The sequence below is a fragment of the Propithecus coquereli genome, unplaced genomic scaffold (assembly GCF_000956105.1).
Source record: "Propithecus coquereli isolate 6110/MARCELLA unplaced genomic scaffold, Pcoq_1.0 Scaffold203, whole genome shotgun sequence".
NCBI classification, from domain to species: domain Eukaryota; kingdom Metazoa; phylum Chordata; class Mammalia; order Primates; family Indriidae; genus Propithecus; species Propithecus coquereli.
In genome coordinates this window covers 1,306,326-1,326,499 of record NW_012145301.1, presented here as the reverse complement: position 1 = coordinate 1,326,499, position 20,174 = coordinate 1,306,326, and the positions used below count along the sequence as shown (strand labels likewise).

Sequence of the window (20,174 nt, the reverse complement as noted above, 5' to 3'; positions counted from 1 at the left end):
CCAAACACTTACGGCTTTTTTTCTCCACTACTAGGAAGGAAGGCTTTGCCCAGATTTTTTTTGGCTTCTTCCATCATACGCCGTCTCCTCACTTGATTCAGATTTACGTAGCCTTCACCTTCAAAAATCCTTACAAAATGGGGATCGAAATAACCTGCCTGGAGATCTGACATTTCTTTGGATCCTCCAGGTAGCATCTGTCTATTTTTGCTTGCAGCCTCATTAAAGGGTCCTTTAAAAATAAATTAGAAATATTATAATTTTGAGCTCACTAGTAACTAACCGGACACGGAAAGTAACAGAAAAGTTTCCAAATGTGGTTTGGGCCAATTATGAGTTTTGAACTCTAAAAACTTACTGTTTCAAAACATTCGCTGAAAGTTCTGGGTTAAAGGCTGTACTGACAATAAAGCCTAAGATGTTATCATGAAAACATTTGAACATTTAGGTTAAGGTCCAGGTTATACACTCTTAATTTTAGAGTTGGAAGAGAACTTAAAGGTTATCTAATCCAGTATTTCTCCATCTATGTACTAGGAAACACTGTTTGTGTGACACGTCAGTAAGAGTGCGTGCACAGGGTAAAGACGGGTGTTTCATACTCAAATTGAAGCAGTTCCCCTCCTAGGTACCTATTCAAGACACATGAGTGCCCATGTCTACTAAAGACATGAACAACAATAATCATAGCAGTTTTATTCATAATGATCAAAACCAAGAAACAGCCCAAATGTCCATCAATAAGAGAACAGATTAAAAAATTGTGGTATTTACAGAATGAAATGCTAGTAGCCCAGTAATTTTTTAAAAGCCGTTTTCAGAAATATTTAGAACTTCTTTTACTATTTGAGAGCTATCGGAGAGCTCTATTTGAGAAGTCCTTCAGTAATGTGAAGAATTTTTTGAAGTATATACTACCCTTAATTCAACTGGATATTGAAATGTGAATTTGTAACAGTGATTTTTTTAACCTGATTTTTTTGAAAAGATAGTACATCCAAATAGTTCCAAATTCAAAAGTATAAACATCTTCACAATAAGTCTTCCATACTTAGCCACCCAGTTCCTCTTCCACAAGCAATGACATTTGGTTTTCTAGAGAATGTTTAGGCATGTTCAAGTGAATATTTTCATATATATACTTTTTCATTGTTAATGCTTAGCATACTATATGCACTATTCAAATATACCTGCTTTTTTATTTACAGTGTATCTTGGAGATTTTTACAAATCAGTGTTTTCTTTTTTATTGTTATATAGAAGTCATTGGATATCTAAAAATTTAACTGAGATGTAAAATATTCATTTACTTTAGCTCTTTTTATTATTTATGACTTTTCTAAAAATCCCTCTGCCATTCATTTAGCATTTCATGTTTTAGAAAAGTAATAATGGTTGGTCTTCTTGGATGCAAATGTAAATGCTGTCTGCATACTGGAGTGTCTCATCTAAAAAGAAAAAGCTAAAAGCAAACTATTCTGGGAGAAAACTGCCATTCACCTTTAGAAAGAAATAAAATTGCCTTATGAGGACAGTAAGTGGGTGTCGAGTAGCCCAGTAAAATGAGTTTCCTACTCTTATAAAATTAAGTTCTCTCTTTATTGAAATTTTACAAGGTAATCAACTTTAGAACTAAATGCTTTAAAACATAGACCATTGAAAATATGTGACTTAAACACTAAATTCAAAATTTCTTATAGAAAATACCCACTGTTTGGCTGTAAAGAAAACCAAATATACTTACGATTAAATTGTGACACATATCTATCACCAACAGTAATATATTCCATCTCACTAAAGAGGCCAATCCTCTCCATGTCCGTTTTCCCTCCTTCTGCAGGCATGGTTGCTTCTTGTGGTGGTGTTCTCTATCTTAGTAACTTCAAAAGTTTCCTTAGAGCTATTTCTTTTACAGCAAAATCCTAATTTGCATTGAAAAACAAAGGGGAAACGTTTAGAAAAAAAAGTGATCACTAAATTTCAGTTCCAATTACTTTCAGTATGACAATTTTAACATCCACTATAGAACAACAGTCCCAATTTCTGTGGGGAAAGAATCTACCCTGTGGGGCTGGGGGCAAATAGTGGGATTGAAAATTATCCCATGAACCCTCCCTTCCCTTGACTCTCCATGTAAAGGGCCCACAAATTACAAAGGAATGTGTACGATATCATCTGTTGCACTGAGGGAAATGATACAATTATTACTGTATAGTACAGTATAAATAATATGTAAACAAATCCTTCTGTTGAGAAGTTCAGGGTCAATTTAAAAATTATAATTATATAAGGCAGACACTTTTACAGTTTAGATAAAATGATTTAAACAGCCTGTATTGTCCCTCATATTGAAAATTGTAACAGCTTTTCAGAATGCACAACACATTGTCCTACAGTTCTTGAGGTTTTTTTCAAGTTTAAATGAATATAAGAAATATGCCACTGGCAAAATTAGCTCATAGAGGGAAGATGGGGAAAGAACAATTATTTAGGCAAGATAAAAACAAGAATAACAACAAAACAAACAAAAATTCCACAATAAATTCTCAATATTTGCTAAAGGGCAGACTGCAACTGTGAGTTTCTTTTGAAATGGCCACTTCAAACGAAGGTGAAATATCACATGAAACATGCAACTCTTTATTTAGAAGTTACTTTTTAAAATTAGATATGTCCCAAAAAGGAGAACCAAAGAGCTAAGAATACTTGCCTCCAATCACCCTAATGTTTTAAAGCATCAACTATGAGCTCTTCACTGGTCATACACTAGTGAATAAAACAAACATTGGTTTATGCTTCCCAGTTTATAATCCAAGGTAAGAACCTTTTACCTTGAATTTAGAGCAAGCTGTTTCAATGACTCTCACCAAGCTTGTCTGGAACTGTGGCTCATCTGAGTATGAATCATTTCTAATGTGTAATATCAAAGGGGCAAGTGAAAATTCATTTTAAACTAAAGCACAAAAAATACAACACCCTTCCCCTATCCTATCTCTTCCACTGATCAGCTATGCTTTAGAACTAAACGTCAGTCAATTGGAATGCAGAACTTCGATTTACATCGTATTTCAAATCTCCACCCCACTGCCCAACCACAAAGCCTTCCAGTGCTGCTACAGAGGTTTAAATCCTTTAAATGGCCCACAAGGTCCACTAAATCAGCCAGCCTCAACCGTCGCCATGGAGATCCCCCTCCCTGACCCCTTGGATGCATTTATTCTCTTGCAGTTCTTGGGTGGGGCTCTCTCCAGGCACAGGACTACTACCCAGATTGCTTCACTATAGGCCAGTACTTCAGCGTGCCGACCCTTCCCCACACACACTTAACACTGATCCTTCAGATTGCTCAATTTATTCACTTCTTTAATTCCCTCTATCATAGCGGCATGTACTTCTCCTTCCAAGCCCTCATCCTGGTTATCTGCTGGGTCATCATTTACATTCGTGGTGTCGTGTAGGCATCCTTTCATTAACAGCTATTTTCCCCACTAAACTGCCGGCTCCACAAAGGCAGGAATGGTGGTACGAGTTTGGCTCCTGACCACAGCATTCCCAGTGTCTGCCCAGCGTGTGGCACACCATTCAGCGAGCTATTGAAGGAGGAAAGGAAAGTTCTTATTCAGAACTTCTGCACTACTTAACTCTTCTTGAGCAACATTTACAAAATCATTCATTCATTCACTTAACAGATACTTTGCAAACCCCTCCTCCGGGCAAGGCTCGCTGGTAGAAGCTAGAAAAACAGATTTAAAAAGGCATAGATGCTGCCCCCAGGAAGCTTACAATCTAGTAGACAAAAAAATACAGTATAACACAAGTGGAATATGGCAGGTTCGCTTGGAAAGGTATGGATAAAGTGTCCAGGGGTGGGGGGTGGTGAAGAAGGGGCAGAAAACTTCTGGCTGAGATGATGAGGAAATTATGAATAATTAGAGGCTCCGAGTAGGAAGTTTATCTAAGAGGCAACACCTAGTGTCCACGAGGACCAAGTCACCTCTCGGAAGTGCTTCAGATCAGGTCGTCCCAATCGGATAACTGAGATCAGGTCGTCCCAGTTCCAGTCTGGGTTAATTGGGCTGCAGGAGCGACGAGGGCTCCAAGTCGCCCTCGAGCAAGCGCCTCCCGCAAGAGGCCCTGGCCGCGAAGCGCCTCCGCACCGTCCGCGCGCAGGCTCTTCATTGTGACGCGTTGCCCAGGGTACTGGAGAATCCACTCCAAGTACGCTAGGGGCGGTCGTCTCTAGGAGGCGCAGTGTGACACGCCCCGTGCCGTAATGATACCAGGCATCCTGGGAGTTGTAGTCGGCCCGCCCTGACCCCGCCCGCGTCTGGCGATGACGCCACTTCCGGGCCGGCCCCCTGAACCCGTGGGCAGGTGTCAGTGCCCCTGTCACCGCCACGTCGCGGACATGGTAAGTACCTCTGCTCGTCACCGACCACGTTGTTTCCCCTCGGGCTCCGGCAGCCTCCACGAGTACAGCTCTACAGCCCCTGAGAGGAGCTGGTCCCGCCGGGGCCCAAGATGACGGCTGCGAACTCCGCGGTCGGGGCAGCTCTCTACTTGCCTCTCCCTGCTGGGGCCGAAGAGAAACTGCCCCCCACAACCATCCCTCCCGCCTCAGCTGGGTTTGGACACGCGCTCCCTGCCCCCCTTCTTCGTGAATGCATTTTGAGGGATCGTTCGACGTTTTTGAAGCCTTTGAAGAAGGATTTAACCTGGGAAAGATAGGCATAACTTTCTTCCTGTATTCTAGTCCCTTAGTTTCCGTGACGTCACACTCTCCTGGTTTCCCTCCGGTCTCATTGCTCTGCAGAGTTCTCCAATACCTATCCTAGATGCTGTTCTTAAGGGAAACGTTACACCCTATGCTTTCTTCCAAATTTGTATCTCCACCTTAGACCTTTTTTCTGAGCTCCAGACCCACAAATCTAACTGTGCCTTCACTTGGATAGCTCATATGTATTTCAAACTCAGCAAGTTCAAACATGACTCTTCATTTCCACCTCTCCTCACCCCACCTCTGTCCTTCCTCCAATAACCCCCATCTCTGTAAATGGCACCACCATCGACCCTGTTGTGCCTGCCAAAACCTGAAAATTATCTTTGACATCTCCTGACATTCAGTCTATAATCCAGTCCTATGGATTGTACTTCTAAATGTCTGTCTATTGTCACTCTATCCACTCTTACCATCCTTGTTCTTCCCACCATCAGATCGAACCATCTGGGGCAGTCTCCTAAGTAGTATTTTAAGCGGGCCTTCACCAGTCTGTGCCCCTGCCTGGAAAGGCCTCTTCTGCCTCCAGCTGCCATCTTTCCTTTGGAATTGTTAATATTGGTACCTACCCTTCAAATATTGGTTTAAGTATTATTTCTTCAGAGAAGATCTCAGTTCAGAAATATAGGGAGACTCTAGTGCTTTCACATGTGATCTCTTATGGAATCTTCACAATAACCCTGGGAAGTTGTATTTTTTCCAGTTTTACAGAAGAGAAACAGAATTGAGCAATTAGTCAAATTGTGCAAAATCATACAGTAAGTAGATGAGTTAAAATTTTCGCTTTCCTGTCTTTTTAACTTTTATCTTTAGTATCTTTAAACTTGTTTTGTTCTTTATTTAACCGACTTCTTAATGATAGCTATTTAAGTGGTTTCCAATATTTTTGTTCCCGTGATGATAAATGACAACACTGAAGCTAAATTTGTCCCGACCTTTCTTGTTTCCTTAGAATAAATTCCAAGAAGTAGGATTGGGGCAAAGGGTATGATCTTTCAGCAGGGTTACAATTTGTAGAATAAGTAAAAGCAAACATCCTTTAAGAAATGTGACAAAGAATTTGTAAAATGAGAAAAATTGTAATGGTACCTATTTCATAATGTTCTGAGGATTAGAGTTAAAGTATGCATTTAGCATAATGCCTTTTACAATGCCTTACATGCTGTAAGAGCTCAGCAGATGTTAGTACTTACTCATTTATTTCAAAATAGGGTTCTTACTGTCTTACTGGTTCTTCAGCCTATTTGGGACATATTTTGAGAATCTGATGAAATCTTTTAAACCTTTTCCCAAAAGAAATCACCCCCGCTCCCTCTTTTTTTCTCTCCTTCCCTCCTCCTCCTTCTTTCTCTCTCTCTCTCCCCCAAACAAACACACACACACAAATGATACATGTCATTTGTCATGTGTCATCAACTACATGAAACTCAGCATATAGACCCAAGTTCAGAACTGCTGATCAGTTCTATTTTGGAGATGCTTTTTTCCGTTTATAAGTTGCAAGCATTGTTTTATGCCATTTGATTTTCATCTAAAACATGATTTTTTATGGCTGTATGATATTCATAATTATTTAACCAATCTCCTGGTGTTGACAGGTTAACATCCTCATACCTGAATCTTTGTGTGGTTTGCACATTTTTTAGACTAAATTTCTAAATATGGAATCACTAGACCAAAGATGTGAATATAAGGCTTTGATTCTTAATTGCCACATACAACGAAGAGTTCTGCCAGTTTGTACTCCCACCATCAGTGATGTATTAGTTTCCTTTCATTGTTCTGACTACCAGGTGTTGAGTTCAGTGCTCTTGTCACATTCTTAAACTAGTCCTTTACCATGATTTTTTTTTTTTTTTTGTCATCGTTAAACCCATCAAGACTATAATAGAATTTTTGTCTTAAAGCAGTGGTTCTCAGCCTTTTCACATTAGAATTACTGGCCTGGGGGCAGAGGACACTTTTAAATATACATGTGCATAGGCCCACCTTAGACCAATTAATCAGAATCTCTGGGGTACAGCTTAGGTATTAGTAGTTTAAGCTCCTGAGGTGATTTTAGAGTGGAACAAGGTTAAGAACTCCTGATTTAGAATTTAGTTTTGTTTTTCTTCCTAAAACAAGGAATTCACTCATGAAGTAATTTGAAGAGTCAGGCTTAATTAATGCTTTACCCTAAACTAAATTAGTTTCTAATTTGTATAAGGATGAGATTTTGTTTTACAAAGGAATTTTGGTTTTATTTGTTCTAGGGGATTTCAGAAACTATGGATATATTCTTCAGAATAAGAGGAGGCCTTGATCTGGCTTTTCAGCTAGCTGCTGCTAACGGTAGGTCTTCCAAAATATTCTCCCTTTTTGATGGTGAAATATACCGAGATTCTCTCCATTTTGCAAACGAAACTGAGCGAGAGATAGGATAAATAAATTGCGTAAGATTATATAGTTACTATGAGGATTAAATGGGATTTAAACTTAGACATTGTATTCTAGCACCCCCACTGACCCATGGGGCATTCTGAGCAAATTAGAAAAAATACAGGGGAGAAATTAGAAAATTTTCAATTAGAAAAGTATAGGGGGAATGAGGAATGACTGTTAATAGGTACAGGATTTCTTTTTGGGTTGATGAAAATGTTCTGGAATTAGATAGTGATGATTATAAAACCTTGTAACTATACTAAATGCCACTGAATTGTATACTTTATAAGAATTAATTTTGTGGTCTGAATTTTATCCCAAGTTTTTAAAAAGAAAGGCCCAAAAAATATAATTATTGAATATGGGGAATGGGTATTTGAGAGTCAGTTTTACTATATTCTACTTTTGTCTACATTTGGAACCAGTCATGTTGAAAAGTTTAAGATTTTTCTTAACTTCTGTTTATATTCTTTCTATTTAGAACTTTTTATCGAGAAGGCACTAAAACATGTGTTAAGTGATCTGTCTACCAAGCTTTCTTCAAATGCACTTGTGTTCAGAATTTGCCACAGTTCAGTGTATATATGGCCCAACAGTGACATAAACACCATTCCAGGAGAACTGACTGATAGCTCTGCTTGTAAGAATGTAATGCGCTTTATTCAGTGAGTATGTTTGAAAATTTCTAGGAATGTTTTCAAAACATTATTCCATATTATAAATGTCTTTGTGTATTAAAAATTTAGATTTGAGCAGGAAGAAGATATAAAACGAAAATTCATGAGAAAGAAAGACAAAAAGTTATCGGACATGGTAAGCAAATCACCTGTCTTCTTTATTGATAAAAATGGTGAATCCTTGAATTTGGAGCTGAGTGAGATCTTAGAGATAATATGTAACATAAATAATAAATGATTTATTTTTCTTCACATTGTTCTTGGTTCTGTTGATTTTTGAACCAATATTATTGAGTACCTGCCATGTGCCACAAAGTTTGCCAGAATTTGGGAGTAAAAAATGGAGATACTTCTTTAAGGCAGAAGTTGTATGCAGTTAGTATGATCGTGGTGTTTCTAGGCTGGTAGGGGGAGAATGGGTGGACATGAGGTTGGAGTGATGGGCAGGGGTCTCTTTTGGAGAGGCCTAGCTAAACCACTAACTATGGAAATAGAGAAGAGGGAATGGATACAAAAGATACCTAAGTGATAGAATGGATTTGACTCAGAAGCTTACTGGATACAGCATGACCAATTTCTTGTGTGGGTAAAGATGAAAGGTGGGGAAGACAGGTCAGTTTGGGCCACATTTAAGACCCCAGTGAGAGGTACAGATGAGCTGTTAAATTTACAAACATGGAATGTGCAAAAAAACTGTGGGCTAGAGATAATGATTGGAAGATTGCCAGTAGTTGGAACTTGACATTTTCAGGACTTCACATTAGTTTTGTAGAATGCTCCTCAAGTCTGTTTTATGGGTCTGTTTTATGCTTCCTTAAGATTAGATTCAGGTCATGCATTACTGGTAAGAATACCACAGAAGTGAAGTTGTGTTCTTCTCTGCACATCATATTAAAGAGACATATGCTATCAATCTGTTCCTCTTATTGGTGCTGTTAACTTTAATCACTTAACTTGGTATAGTATCCACCAGTTTTCTCCATAATAAAGGTACTGGTTTTCCCCCTTGTAATTAGTATCTCATGGGAAAATACTTTGAGACTATGTATATATTTTATTCCTCATCAGATTTTTACCCACCACTTTTAACTTTGCCAGAATCCTTGATAACTTTTGCCAGAATCCAATATTAACCTGATAGTTGCAAAGTGGTGATTTTTCTAAGTCTGTCATTTCCCTCTGTATTGATTAGATGAAATTATACTGAGGAAGAACTTTTCCTTTTCTCTACTTATTTATTATCTGCATAGAAGCATGGATTATTTTTAAAATGGGTTATAATCTATAACTATCATTAATTATTTTGATGCTCACATTTTCCAAGATTTGGCCAATAGAAGCTGCTTCAAGCTGGCTCCAGTACCCTTCTTAGACTGTAACTTTGAGCACTTCCTACATTTTTCCATTAGATGTTCCAGGTACAATATGTCCTTTCCCTATTTCAGTTCAGGAATCAGTCATTTCCCCATGGAGCACACACTTATATACATATATACCATATACACACACACACACACACACACACACACACACACATAACACATTCATTTTTATCTATATAAATCATATTGATACCTCCTGTTCCACTTCAACCCCAGAGTTCCTAACCTTTTCCCAAGCGAGAAGCCTGACTACCAGTATCCTCACTATTTTACAAAATTTATTCAGTACATAGAAAGTAGTTTCAGAATTGTTCCATACCACTGTAAAAATCAAAAAGTAGACTTTAATATTTGTTTATAGCTCTTTATGTGTTTAGACTAGGAATGTTTAAAAGCTCCTCTGGCATGTGGTTATTTTATGTTGTTAATTTGATTTTTTTTAAATTTAAAATTTTAAATCTATACAAAAGTGGAAAGAATAGTGAAACTATACCTAGCTTTAACATTCATCAACATATAACCAGCACGATTTCATCCTTACTTCCTAATCACTCTCCCCAGATTATTTTGAAGCAGAAAGGAATTTCTTTTCAAGATAAGATTTGTGCTTTTAAGCAGCTTACTACAATATAGTTTTATGTATTGTCCTATAAAAGTCCTTTTAGTTACCCTTTATATTTAGTGTTTAATTTACTGCAATTTGACTCTTACTGTTTATCCATATAGCATCAAATAGTAAATATAGATCTTATGCTGGAAACGTCAACCTCTCTGGCAGCTGTGACTCCCATCATCGAAAGGGAAAACAGAGGACACCATTATGTTAATATGACTTTACCAGTTGATGCAGTTATATCTGTTGCTCCAGAAGAAACATGGGGCAAGTAAGTATTTTTAGAGTAGTACCACTGCCACACTTAAATGAGGACCTTAAGCCAGGCACAGTGGCGTGTCGTGCACATCTGTAGTCCCCACTACTCGTGAGGCTGAGGCAGGGAGATTGCTTGAGCCCAGGAGTTCAAGACCAGCCTGGGCAGCACAGCAAGACCCTGTCTCTAAAAATAAAAAATAAAAAATTTAGAAATGAGGACCTTTCCCCAGAGTTATCAGAACCCATTTTAAAATATCATATAGGCATATCCAGGGTGGTGGTGGTTTTTACTATGACTTACTCCTTGTTTATTACTAATGTTAAGAGTCATCTAGTAATTAAATTGTTATTTGGGGAAATAGGGTAGCATGCTAGAACCTTAAGGATTTCCCTTTATCAACACAGAACAAATACATAGTTTATTTTACATTGTATAATTTTGACTTCCTTTAACAAACCTAGTCCAATCAAGTTTTTTACTATAGTAGGGATATATTAGCTTTACACTTTTAGTAATATTTATCATAGCCACTATAGCTGTTAATACAGTTATATATTTCCCCCCGCAGAGTTCGTAAACTTCTAGTTGATGCAATTCATAATCAACTAACCGATATGGAAAAATGCATTTTGAAATATATGAAAGGAACATCTATTGTGGTCCCTGAACCACTGCACTTTTTATTACCAGGGCAAAAAAGTCTTATAACAATTTCATATCCGTCAGGAATTCCAGATGGTCAGCTTCAGGCCTATAGAAAGGTAAAATCAGTTCCTTTATTCTTAGAAAATAAGATGACTGTCATTCATTTTGTATTTAATTATGTATTTCTGATAAGTGGAAATTATTTTGTCATTTAATTTAAAAATGTGGAAGTAGACTATTAGTTTTACATATTATTTAATTTCTGTCCTCATGGAACTTCTTTTTTTAAGTATTATAATAGTAATGAAAAAACATTATGTTAAACCCATATGTGGTTTAATTTCAAATGCTCAATGTGGTTCATATATTCTATGAAATTTTTATATATTTCCATAATGAAACATAGAATTGAAGAGGTGTTTGCATGCCTAGAATAGCTGATGAGTGTTAACAAATTTCTTTTCCCTCCTGTTACTTCCAGATTTGTAAGAGACAAGATTACAGTTAAAGAAGGAATTAGAATGTGTACTGATTCTGATTAGGATTTATGGTAATTACTATAAGTAGGGTTATTTGGGTTTCATTTGAGGAAATTTGGAGAAAACATGACCAGTATTCAAAAGAATGAGATTTATTGACAAACTGACTGGTTTTAGAGTACATCTTTTTGGTATGTAGCCTTTCTTGGCACCCATCAAATTATACCAAGGAGCATCTTCCTAATCTCTATTCCTAAGAAGAGATATAATGACTCTAATTCTCTGTACCTCTCTGTAAGTACAAACTGAATTGATGTGCAGAGGCAACAGCTACAGGAGCTGATTTGTTCAAACCACTAGAATATGTAGGAGACACAACAAAATGTCAAACTTTTTAAAGTAACTATTACATGTTTTTATATAATTGGGAAAATATTACATTTTAAATATGTATGTGTATTTTTATTTTCATATTATATTGGTTGGTTTTATACCACCAACTTCTCTATAATTTAATCGTTGTCGCTTAAAATATAAGGTATTTGTAAAGCACTCTAAATGTGATTTTTCAAAATACTTTGATATATCATTGTTAATTATAATTTACTCATTTACAAAACTGTTTCAAAACCAGTCTTTAGCCTGTATATGTTTTAATAGACTATGTTATAAAAAGTAATTAATTTATAATTAGCCCAGTTCTCTTACTCTAAGAAATTATTTTCATTCTCTGTTCCATTCCAGTTTCTACCCATATACAAATATACACATATACACATAAACAAAAATAAATCTTACTTGGTTTTAGTTTAACTTTCACCCTCTTTGACCTTAATGAATTAAATCATAAGTGTGTTTGAAAACTTTTATAACCAACATATGGTTATTTTCTATGTTTTATAACTTCTTTAGTCTATTTATTGACTAGGAATCTAAATCAACTTTTTTGTCTTTTTCTACTGATTCTGATTTCATTCAGGAGCTACATGATCTCTTCAATCTGCCTCATGACAGACCTTATTTCAAAAGGTCTAATGCTTATCACTTTCCAGATGAACCATACAAAGATGGTTACATTAGAAATCCACATACTTATCTTAATCCACCTAACATAGAAACTGGTATGGTGAGTTTAACTAATTATTTATGGGACTCAGTTAATCATTAATGTCATTAGTTTTTTTGTTGGTACCCAATAGAAGTTGTAAGCATAGATTCATAATGTATGTCATCCTTAAATCAGAATTTATCACCCAATCTCTTTTAAAAATCAATGCTTAAGATAGCAGTAATTAACAGTGGTCTAAAAAGGTTAGGAATAGATAATATATACCACATTTCTGTTACTAAAATTCCATCCTCTGGTTTCTTTAAAGGCTTGTCCCATTTTTTTTTCATTCTGAACCTGAAAAATCATGCTAATTAAGGGCATAGTCTACCCAAACCATACTATAAGATAAGTCTTATAAGGTACTAGACTTATTTTCTGTGCAGCATATACCTGGTTGCAAGGGATAGATCCTTACTAATTGCAGCTCAAATAAGAGTAGATTGAAGTGTAGGGTGAACCAGGCAGTAAGGAGCAGGGAATGGCATTGAAGTGAATCCATACACAGAGCAGCTGTGTGAAAGAATAGGAAAAAGTTATACACAAGCAGAAACAATGTGGATACAGAAGGTATGAGGCTGAGAAAAGATAGAGTAAAGGTAAGGATCAGGCCAGTTAGGATCAAAAGCATACACACAGAAACAACAGAAATGCCCTCAAAGAGTCCATGTGGGCCTTGAGAGAGACTGACACAGCTGCCTGTTGCAGGGCTGCTTAGTTTCTAAGAGGCCCAGCTGTACTAGGTATTCCTATTCTTGAATGCCATAAGATCCTTTCTTACTGGCCTACATGTATCCTTGAAGTAACGCTGGTTCACTCTGCACTTCTCAATTCAGATTCCCAAAAGAGAAAAAATGTGTTGGCTATCTTTTCATGGCATTTATTCAGTACCTTCTGAGTGTCCAGGAGCTCTGTGGCTTCCAGCATTTTTTGCTTTGTGGCCCCATCACTCTAATCTCTGCCTCCTCAGTCCCATTACTTCTCCCCCTGTGTCAAATTTCCCTCTGCCTGTCTCTTATAAGAATACATATTACTTGCAGATGGTGACTTAAAAAAAAAAAAAAAGAAGACATGCAATTGCATTTAGGGCCCACCTGGATGGTCCAGGATAATCTCCTCATCTTCTTAAGATCCTTAATTTATAATCACATCTATGAATACCTTTTTGTTTTGTTTTGCCATAGAAGGCAGCGTTCACAAGTTCCAAGGATTAGAATGTAGATACCTTTAGGGGGGCATTTTTAGCCTGCCACATGGTTGAGTTACAACTTTTCTATCTGTGCTAGAACCAGAATATATATTCTATAATTGGGGTTGAGGGTTCTATCTTTGCCCATGACTCATCTCACCTAATTTTTAGAAAATAATACCAGTTTATACAAAAAGACATGTGCGTTCCTAGCATTATACTACAAGTAAGAATTCATATGATGTTGACCTTTATTTTAGAGTCATTAAGTAACATACCTGGGCTGTGATAAATGGCAGGTGTACAAAATTGCAGAAACATTCTTCCTGTGTTCCATTATATGGATCCTTAATCTGTTTGTTTATTCCTGTTTGTTCATTCCTTTAGTCCTTCATTCAGTCATTATTTATTCATCAACATTTATATCATCTGTGTGCCAGGCCTCTTGAAGACGCTTGAGCCCAGAAATGCCCTCACTGAGCTCACAAATTAGCATAGACAGGCAGATATTTTAAAAATGATAATTAGTAATATGTCAAATAGAGATAAGTGCTTTGAAAAATAAAATAAAGCAAGGACAGGTGATAGCCAAGGAGGGGGTGGGTGGTGAAAGAGTGGGCATGCCATTTGTATGTTGGATGCTCAGGGAAGGCCTCTGACATCTGAACAGAGACCAGGGTGAAGTAAGGGTGCAAGCTATACAATTACTTGGGAAAAGAGAGTTCCAGGCCAAGAGAACCATAAGGCTCTAAGGTCAGATTGCCCCTGGTATGTTTGAACTGAAAGCAGAGTAAGCAACAGGGAAAAGTGTAGGAAATGAAGTTGGAGAGGAAGCCAGAAGGCAGGTCTTGCTGAGCCCCTTAGTAAGGACTTTGGACCCTGAATAAAAAGCCCCAAGGGTATAACATGAAACTATAGTTCCGTTAAGGCATTTTTATAAGGAACTAAAGTAGCAGTCTAGCTCTGAGAACAGTAAACCTGACTCAGTTGTATATACAGAATATATACTTCTATCTTAAGTTAATATGTTACTGTATTTCTTCTCTTTGTATAGATTTATGTGGTGCAGGGCACATACGGTTACCACCATTACATGCAGGATCGGATAGATGACAATGGCTGGGGCTGTGCTTATCGATCTCTGCAGACGATCTGCTCTTGGTTCAAACACCAGGGATACACAGAGAGGTCCATTCCGACACACAGAGAAATTCAGCAGGTACAGAACGTGCTGTTTTAAATTATAATCAACTACATTTCATTAGCTCTTAATATACCATTAATAATTATTGTTACCTCATGGTGCAGACTTATTTCTGTTTTGAAAAGAAAAAGTATCCTTGTATTGGTAATCAGGGAAAATACCCTAAATGTAATTTTTAATAGCTGTCTTGTGTATGGATTTTTTTTTTTCATATTTTTAAATACATAAAGGCTCTAGTCGATGCCGGTGACAAACCAGCAACATTTGTCGGATCACGGCAATGGATTGGATCTATTGAGGTACAGCTGGTACTAAACCAATTGATTGGTATAACTTCAAAAATACTGTTTGTCAGGTAAGGCCACTTTAAGAAATTAGATAAATCATTTCAAAGTGACAGTTGTCATTTTTATTAAAATAATAGAAAAATGGTAGCTTTTCTCACTTATTTTCACTCCTTTTTCTTCCTCATTATTACCTCATTGCTTTATAAATGTCATTTTTTTAACTCTAAATTTTTTTTGGTTATTTTTTTGAAGACTTTTGAGTTTATGAATAGACTGTGATACATACTTGCATTGTCTAAGCCTAATTTTAGGCTAGACTAGGAAAACTTAGAAATATGTTAGCTTTAAGTGAAGTTATAGAAAGTCTAGTTTTTTAATACTCAAGTCTTTAAAAAGTCTTCAAAGAAGAAAATCAAATGTTGATCTATGACTGACTTTTTTGATTACCTCCTGCTCTTTTTCTTTCTAAGATGTTAATAGATTCAATAATATGTCCTAATAATGTACTCATTTTATCTTTCCAATATATTTTAACATAATCCTAATATTAAAATATGAGAAAATATAAATTAACTAATACCATTTTCTGTGACCATAACTAGTTTACTCCTTATTATATGAGCTTATGTTTTAAAATAGCTTTTCTATTGATAACTGTAGTAACATTATTCTTATTGTCCAAGTACTGAAAGGCTGTGGAAATCAGTGCTAACAAATGACAGATTAAGGAGTGAAGAACTTTTAAAAAGTGAAAGTTTTGACACATTAAAACATTATTATAGGCCTGGCGCGGTGGCTCACGCCTGTAATCCTAGCTCTCTGGGAGGCCGAGGCGGGCGGATTGTTTGAGCTCAGGAGTTCGAAACCAGCCTGAGCAAGAGTGAGACCCCGTCTCTACTAAAAATAGAAAGAAATTAATCGGACAACTAAAAATATATAGAAAAAATTAGCCGGGCATGGTGGCGCATGCCTGTAGTCCCAGCTACTCGGGAGGCTGAGGCAGGAGGATCGCTTGAGCCCAGGAGTTTGAGGTTGCTGTGAGCTAGGCTAACGCCATGGCACTCTAGCCTGGGCAACACAGTGAGACTCTGTCTCAAAAAAAAGAAAAAAAAAAAACAAACATTATTATACATGCCTCATTAAGCAAGAGCTAAAGTTTAGCACCACCTGGAACCTCCTCCCCAAAAATACCTCCCTTATCAGTCCATCTTTCTTTCTCTTCTTGAAAGTAGAAATTGCATAGTACATTCAAATATTCCTTAAAAAATAATATGCTGCACTTGAAAACATTTTGCAGTTTTCACACTGGCTTCACAGACATGTATTTTAGTCCTAGAATCTCTTGTCATGTAGACAGGTCAGGAATTGGTCCCAATTTAAAGGTAAGGAAACACAGACTCAGAAGTCCAGGAGCAAGAAGACAAGAACCCAGAACTTAAACCCAGGACTCATTCTTCTGGTAATTAAGTCCACCCATAAGAGCCCCCTGGGCATCAAGGTGACTTGTTTCAATCTCATGTTAAAAATCTAGAACCTTCTTTATGCGGTTCCAGAAGCAGAAAATCAAGGTCCTTTAGCTGCTTTCCTAGCACAGTTAGTGGCCTTAACTATTTAGAGATTTTATGTTGCTTTAAATTGCTCTTTAAGTCAGTTCCCTACCACTTAATTTTATTTACTTACATTTATTTATTTTTTCAATAACAAACCAAGAAAGAAAAAGGTAGAACACATTGGCTCTTGAGCCTGTTATTTGACCTCCTTGTTGGAAGCAGTTCATCTGATTGAAAATGGTTTCTTTCTAGCCAGGGTTCAGAAATGGCCTCTCAAGGACGGGAACTGGCTAATCATTTCCAGACTGAAGGAACACCGATTATGATCGGTAAGGTGTTTTGGACATCTTGGGCACTTTTGGTAGGGTGGAGAGTATGTAAAACTTATCACCAATATAAATATTTAATGTTGCATAAAATCAGTCATTTTAAACATTTTTAAATTAACTTTTACACTGCACATATTAATCTCTGGATATTTAAGGAAAAAATTCCAAGGTGGCTTGAACAAAAAAGTTTCTAGTAACCAGAAGAAGTAAAGGCTAAGAAGAGAAATCATAACTGTGTTCAAACATTTAAAAAGCTAAGACCAACATTAAAAAAAGGAGATGGTCACTAAACTGAGAATCATAAGACATGGCTCTGTCGCTAACTTGGCTGGCTGTGTGACATTGTGCAAATTACGTATTCTCTCTGGACTTTATTCGTAAAATGAGATTAGCTGATCTAAAGATGCATAGTTCTATGAAGAACAAGACTTGTCCTGTGATGACAGAAGGCAAGCTAAGACTAGTCTGTAAGAAATAGAGGTACGCTGATGTCAGCAGGGTATCAGAAAACTTCATGAGTGGATGGGCTGCATCACTCAGAGCAGAGGCAGCTAGCTGGACCATGTGCTGAGAGAGGGACCACAGCAGTGATTGCTACTCTGTTGGGAGGAGTTTGGACCCTCTATGGCCCTTTCTAAATCCAATTTAGGTAATTTTATGGATTTGGCAGTAGAATATAAACTTTATATAATTACAGATATGATTTATCATTTATGTCTTAAAGATGTAATTTTATCTTTTCAAAGTATATTTGACATTGTGGTCTTTTACAGTGTAGGGTAGTCAATTTAATGCTGTTTTAGATTAGTTAATAGGCAAAGTAATCAGTCTTTTAAAATTTAAATTGAATAGGCAGTTGAGATGGTTTATGCCCTCTTTTGTATTTCATATTTCTTCTATAGGGGGAGGAGTTTTGGCACACACAATACTTGGAGTTGCATGGAATGAGATAACAGGGCAGATAAAATTTCTGATTCTAGATCCACATTATACAGGAGCTGAAGATCTACAGGTTATTTTGGAAAAGGTAAGTATCCATTTAACACAAATTTAGACACAAGGCAAAGCACCCCGAAATGAAGGATAGCAAACTGCTGTTCACAGAAGGACCGTAAGCGCAGGGCAGTGATCCTTACAGTAAGGGGGTATTCTAAGGCTATGGTGAGCGAGTATCTCTCTATATGGGAGGACAAGAGGGAATAAAGTAAATTGCAAAGGACAAAATTTAGGTTAGAGTTTTTAAAACTCAGTTATTAAACTTAAAAATAGAACACAAAGTTCATATATATAATCCTTCGAAGATTTTACAGCTTTGCATAAATAAATGTATCGATGTATATCAATGTCTTAAAATAGAAGAGTAGAATATATAAACTTTTATAATTTTAGAATTAACAAATAGCTAAGCTGTGTGCTAGACATTATGGAGGCTTGACCAATTTGAATTTACATATAATCTGATCTCATTCTATAAAGGACTTGAAGTTAAGATGTATTTAAGGGTTTGTTCTTACATTATCAGCTAAAGGAGGTATAAATTTAAATTAATTTATAGGCAACTAATTCTCACATATGAAAACTCAAGTGGTAAATCTTTAGGAGAAAGTATTATAAAACATAATTAACTTAAATTTTAGATAACATCTATATTCTTTGCCAAATATATTGAAATTGCAGAGAATATGTACCTTTTAAACCATAAACTAATGAATACATCCTATTACCTACTACTCTTCATTTTTGTCATGTTGTCACTTACGTCAATTTCATTCGTACTAAAGAAAGTTTTCTCTGAACTTTGAAGTAAGTTGTGGTTTAATTAGGTCACTTTTTTAAAAGCAGAATTCCTGGGGAACTGGATGGTTTAACATTGAAATTCATTGATGAGGTGTTTTCAGAAGCTGCAAAGAATATAACCATATTAGTTTGCTAAAGCCCTAAGGATAAAATGTTTTAATACACATGTTAAAGAGCTTTCAGTGTGTGTGTAGCTGAACTCTTGTATCCTCAGTTTACTAAAGTCTTTTGTTAATGGTAAAACAGGATAGAAATGTGTTCTTAAAATTTTAAGTATTTTCTTTTTCTTTTCTTTACTCTTTCAAGGCATTTGGAATTTTAAAGTCTATGAAAGATTTTTGTCTGGTACACATCTTACTGAAAATAGCAATATTTACTCTCTGTAGCAAAGTGTTCATTCATTCAACATGTATTAAGTACCTAATATGTGCCAGCCACTATCCTACGCACTAGGGGTATTGAAAAAGGTCTTTAAGGAGCTCTCAGAGTCTCCTGTAGAAGGACAGAGGAGGAAAGTAGAGGAGGAGAATCCAAAAAGTATTCTCGAGAAGAAAAAAAGAAAAAGCCATCTCTTACAAGGGTTTACAAGGCTGCTGCTGCAGTGGGACCACATGGCACAGTGAATGGAAAGCATAGCATGTTCCAGAACTATCGGTAGGTTTAGGTGCCCAGAGCACGGTGAAGAGGTGAGGCTGGAAGGACAGGCAGGAGCTCAGTCCAGCAGGGTGTCATTGTGAGCCAGGCATTTAGACTTTATCTTAAAGGCAAGGAGAAAAGCCTTAATAATTTTTATTAGGGGGGTGATATAGATAATAAATTGCTACTTTCTGGCTGGCTCAAGGGGCTTTGCCCTAGATGGGATTATCTAGATAGGGTTTTCTGAAGCAGAGTAAGGCATGGTCCCTGATCACTTTCTGTGAGAATTGCAGTCTCCTTCTTTGCTAGTTATATTTCTGTAGAACTTTGCAACAGCAGAAACCTCCTTATTCTATTAGCACATAGAAGAAACTATGAAGCCAAGGTCCAGCCAGCAGTAGAACTGTTGGCTCACCTGACTGCACGCATCTGGGAGACGAGAGGAGAGTTCTGCCTCTGCTTGACCTCTCTGGACCCCCTTGTGGAACTTACTTGTTTGAAGTTCCCAGGCCGGTCATCTCAAAAGAAAGCAGCATTATGCTCTCATTTTGGTACTTTTTGTACCCACTTCTCGTTTTTAAAAAATTGGATCTGGTTACCTGGAGAAGGCCTACATGTGTGAAAGGATCACAAAAAGGTTAAAACAGAGATAGCAAAAGGCTTCTTTATATCTATCTGTTAAGAAAACAGATTTTAGGGCATTAAATTTATTAGAGAAATTTTTGCTGAAAAAATGAGATGATAAATAGAATGTTATTTATGTATAGAAACAGGTCTAAAAAACAATAAACCAAACTTAACGGTGGTTACCTAGGGAGGAG

At 36.8% G+C, this 20,174-nt stretch overlaps 2 protein-coding genes across 3 annotated transcripts in view; one reads left to right on the top strand and one right to left on the bottom strand.

Moving 5' to 3' along the window:
• Positions 1-1,844, bottom strand: part of LOC105810079 (chromosome unknown open reading frame, human C4orf47) — a 19,269-nt gene extending 17,425 nt beyond the window's left edge. Inside the window, exons 1-2 of the mRNA XM_012643989.1 lie at positions 1,745-1,844; positions 13-232 (exon numbers count right to left, since the gene is read on the bottom strand). Of these exons, the coding sequence (XP_012499443.1) occupies positions 13-232; positions 1,745-1,844 (320 nt within the window). The remainder of the gene's footprint in view (positions 1-12; positions 233-1,744) is intronic.
• Positions 1,845-4,279: 2,435 nt separating this feature from the next.
• Positions 4,280-20,174, top strand: part of UFSP2 (UFM1-specific peptidase 2) — a 17,336-nt gene continuing 1,441 nt past the window's right edge. Inside the window, exons 1-11 of one of the 2 annotated variants that reach the window (XM_012644019.1) lie at positions 4,280-4,411; positions 7,030-7,108; positions 7,680-7,863; positions 7,945-8,011; positions 9,984-10,141; positions 10,698-10,890; positions 12,233-12,379; positions 14,605-14,769; positions 14,985-15,109; positions 16,844-16,920; positions 17,823-17,947. In XM_012644019.1, coding sequence (XP_012499473.1) covers positions 4,334-4,411; positions 7,030-7,108; positions 7,680-7,863; positions 7,945-8,011; positions 9,984-10,141; positions 10,698-10,890; positions 12,233-12,379; positions 14,605-14,769; positions 14,985-15,109; positions 16,844-16,920; positions 17,823-17,947 — 1,398 coding nt within the window. In that variant the 5' untranslated portion in view covers positions 4,280-4,333. Of the gene's footprint in view, positions 4,412-4,747; positions 5,536-7,029; positions 7,109-7,679; positions 7,864-7,944; positions 8,012-9,983; positions 10,142-10,697; positions 10,891-12,232; positions 12,380-14,604; positions 14,770-14,984; positions 15,110-16,843; positions 16,921-17,822; positions 17,948-20,174 lie in introns of those variants that run through there. The other variant, XM_012644020.1, reaches the window with a different exon arrangement.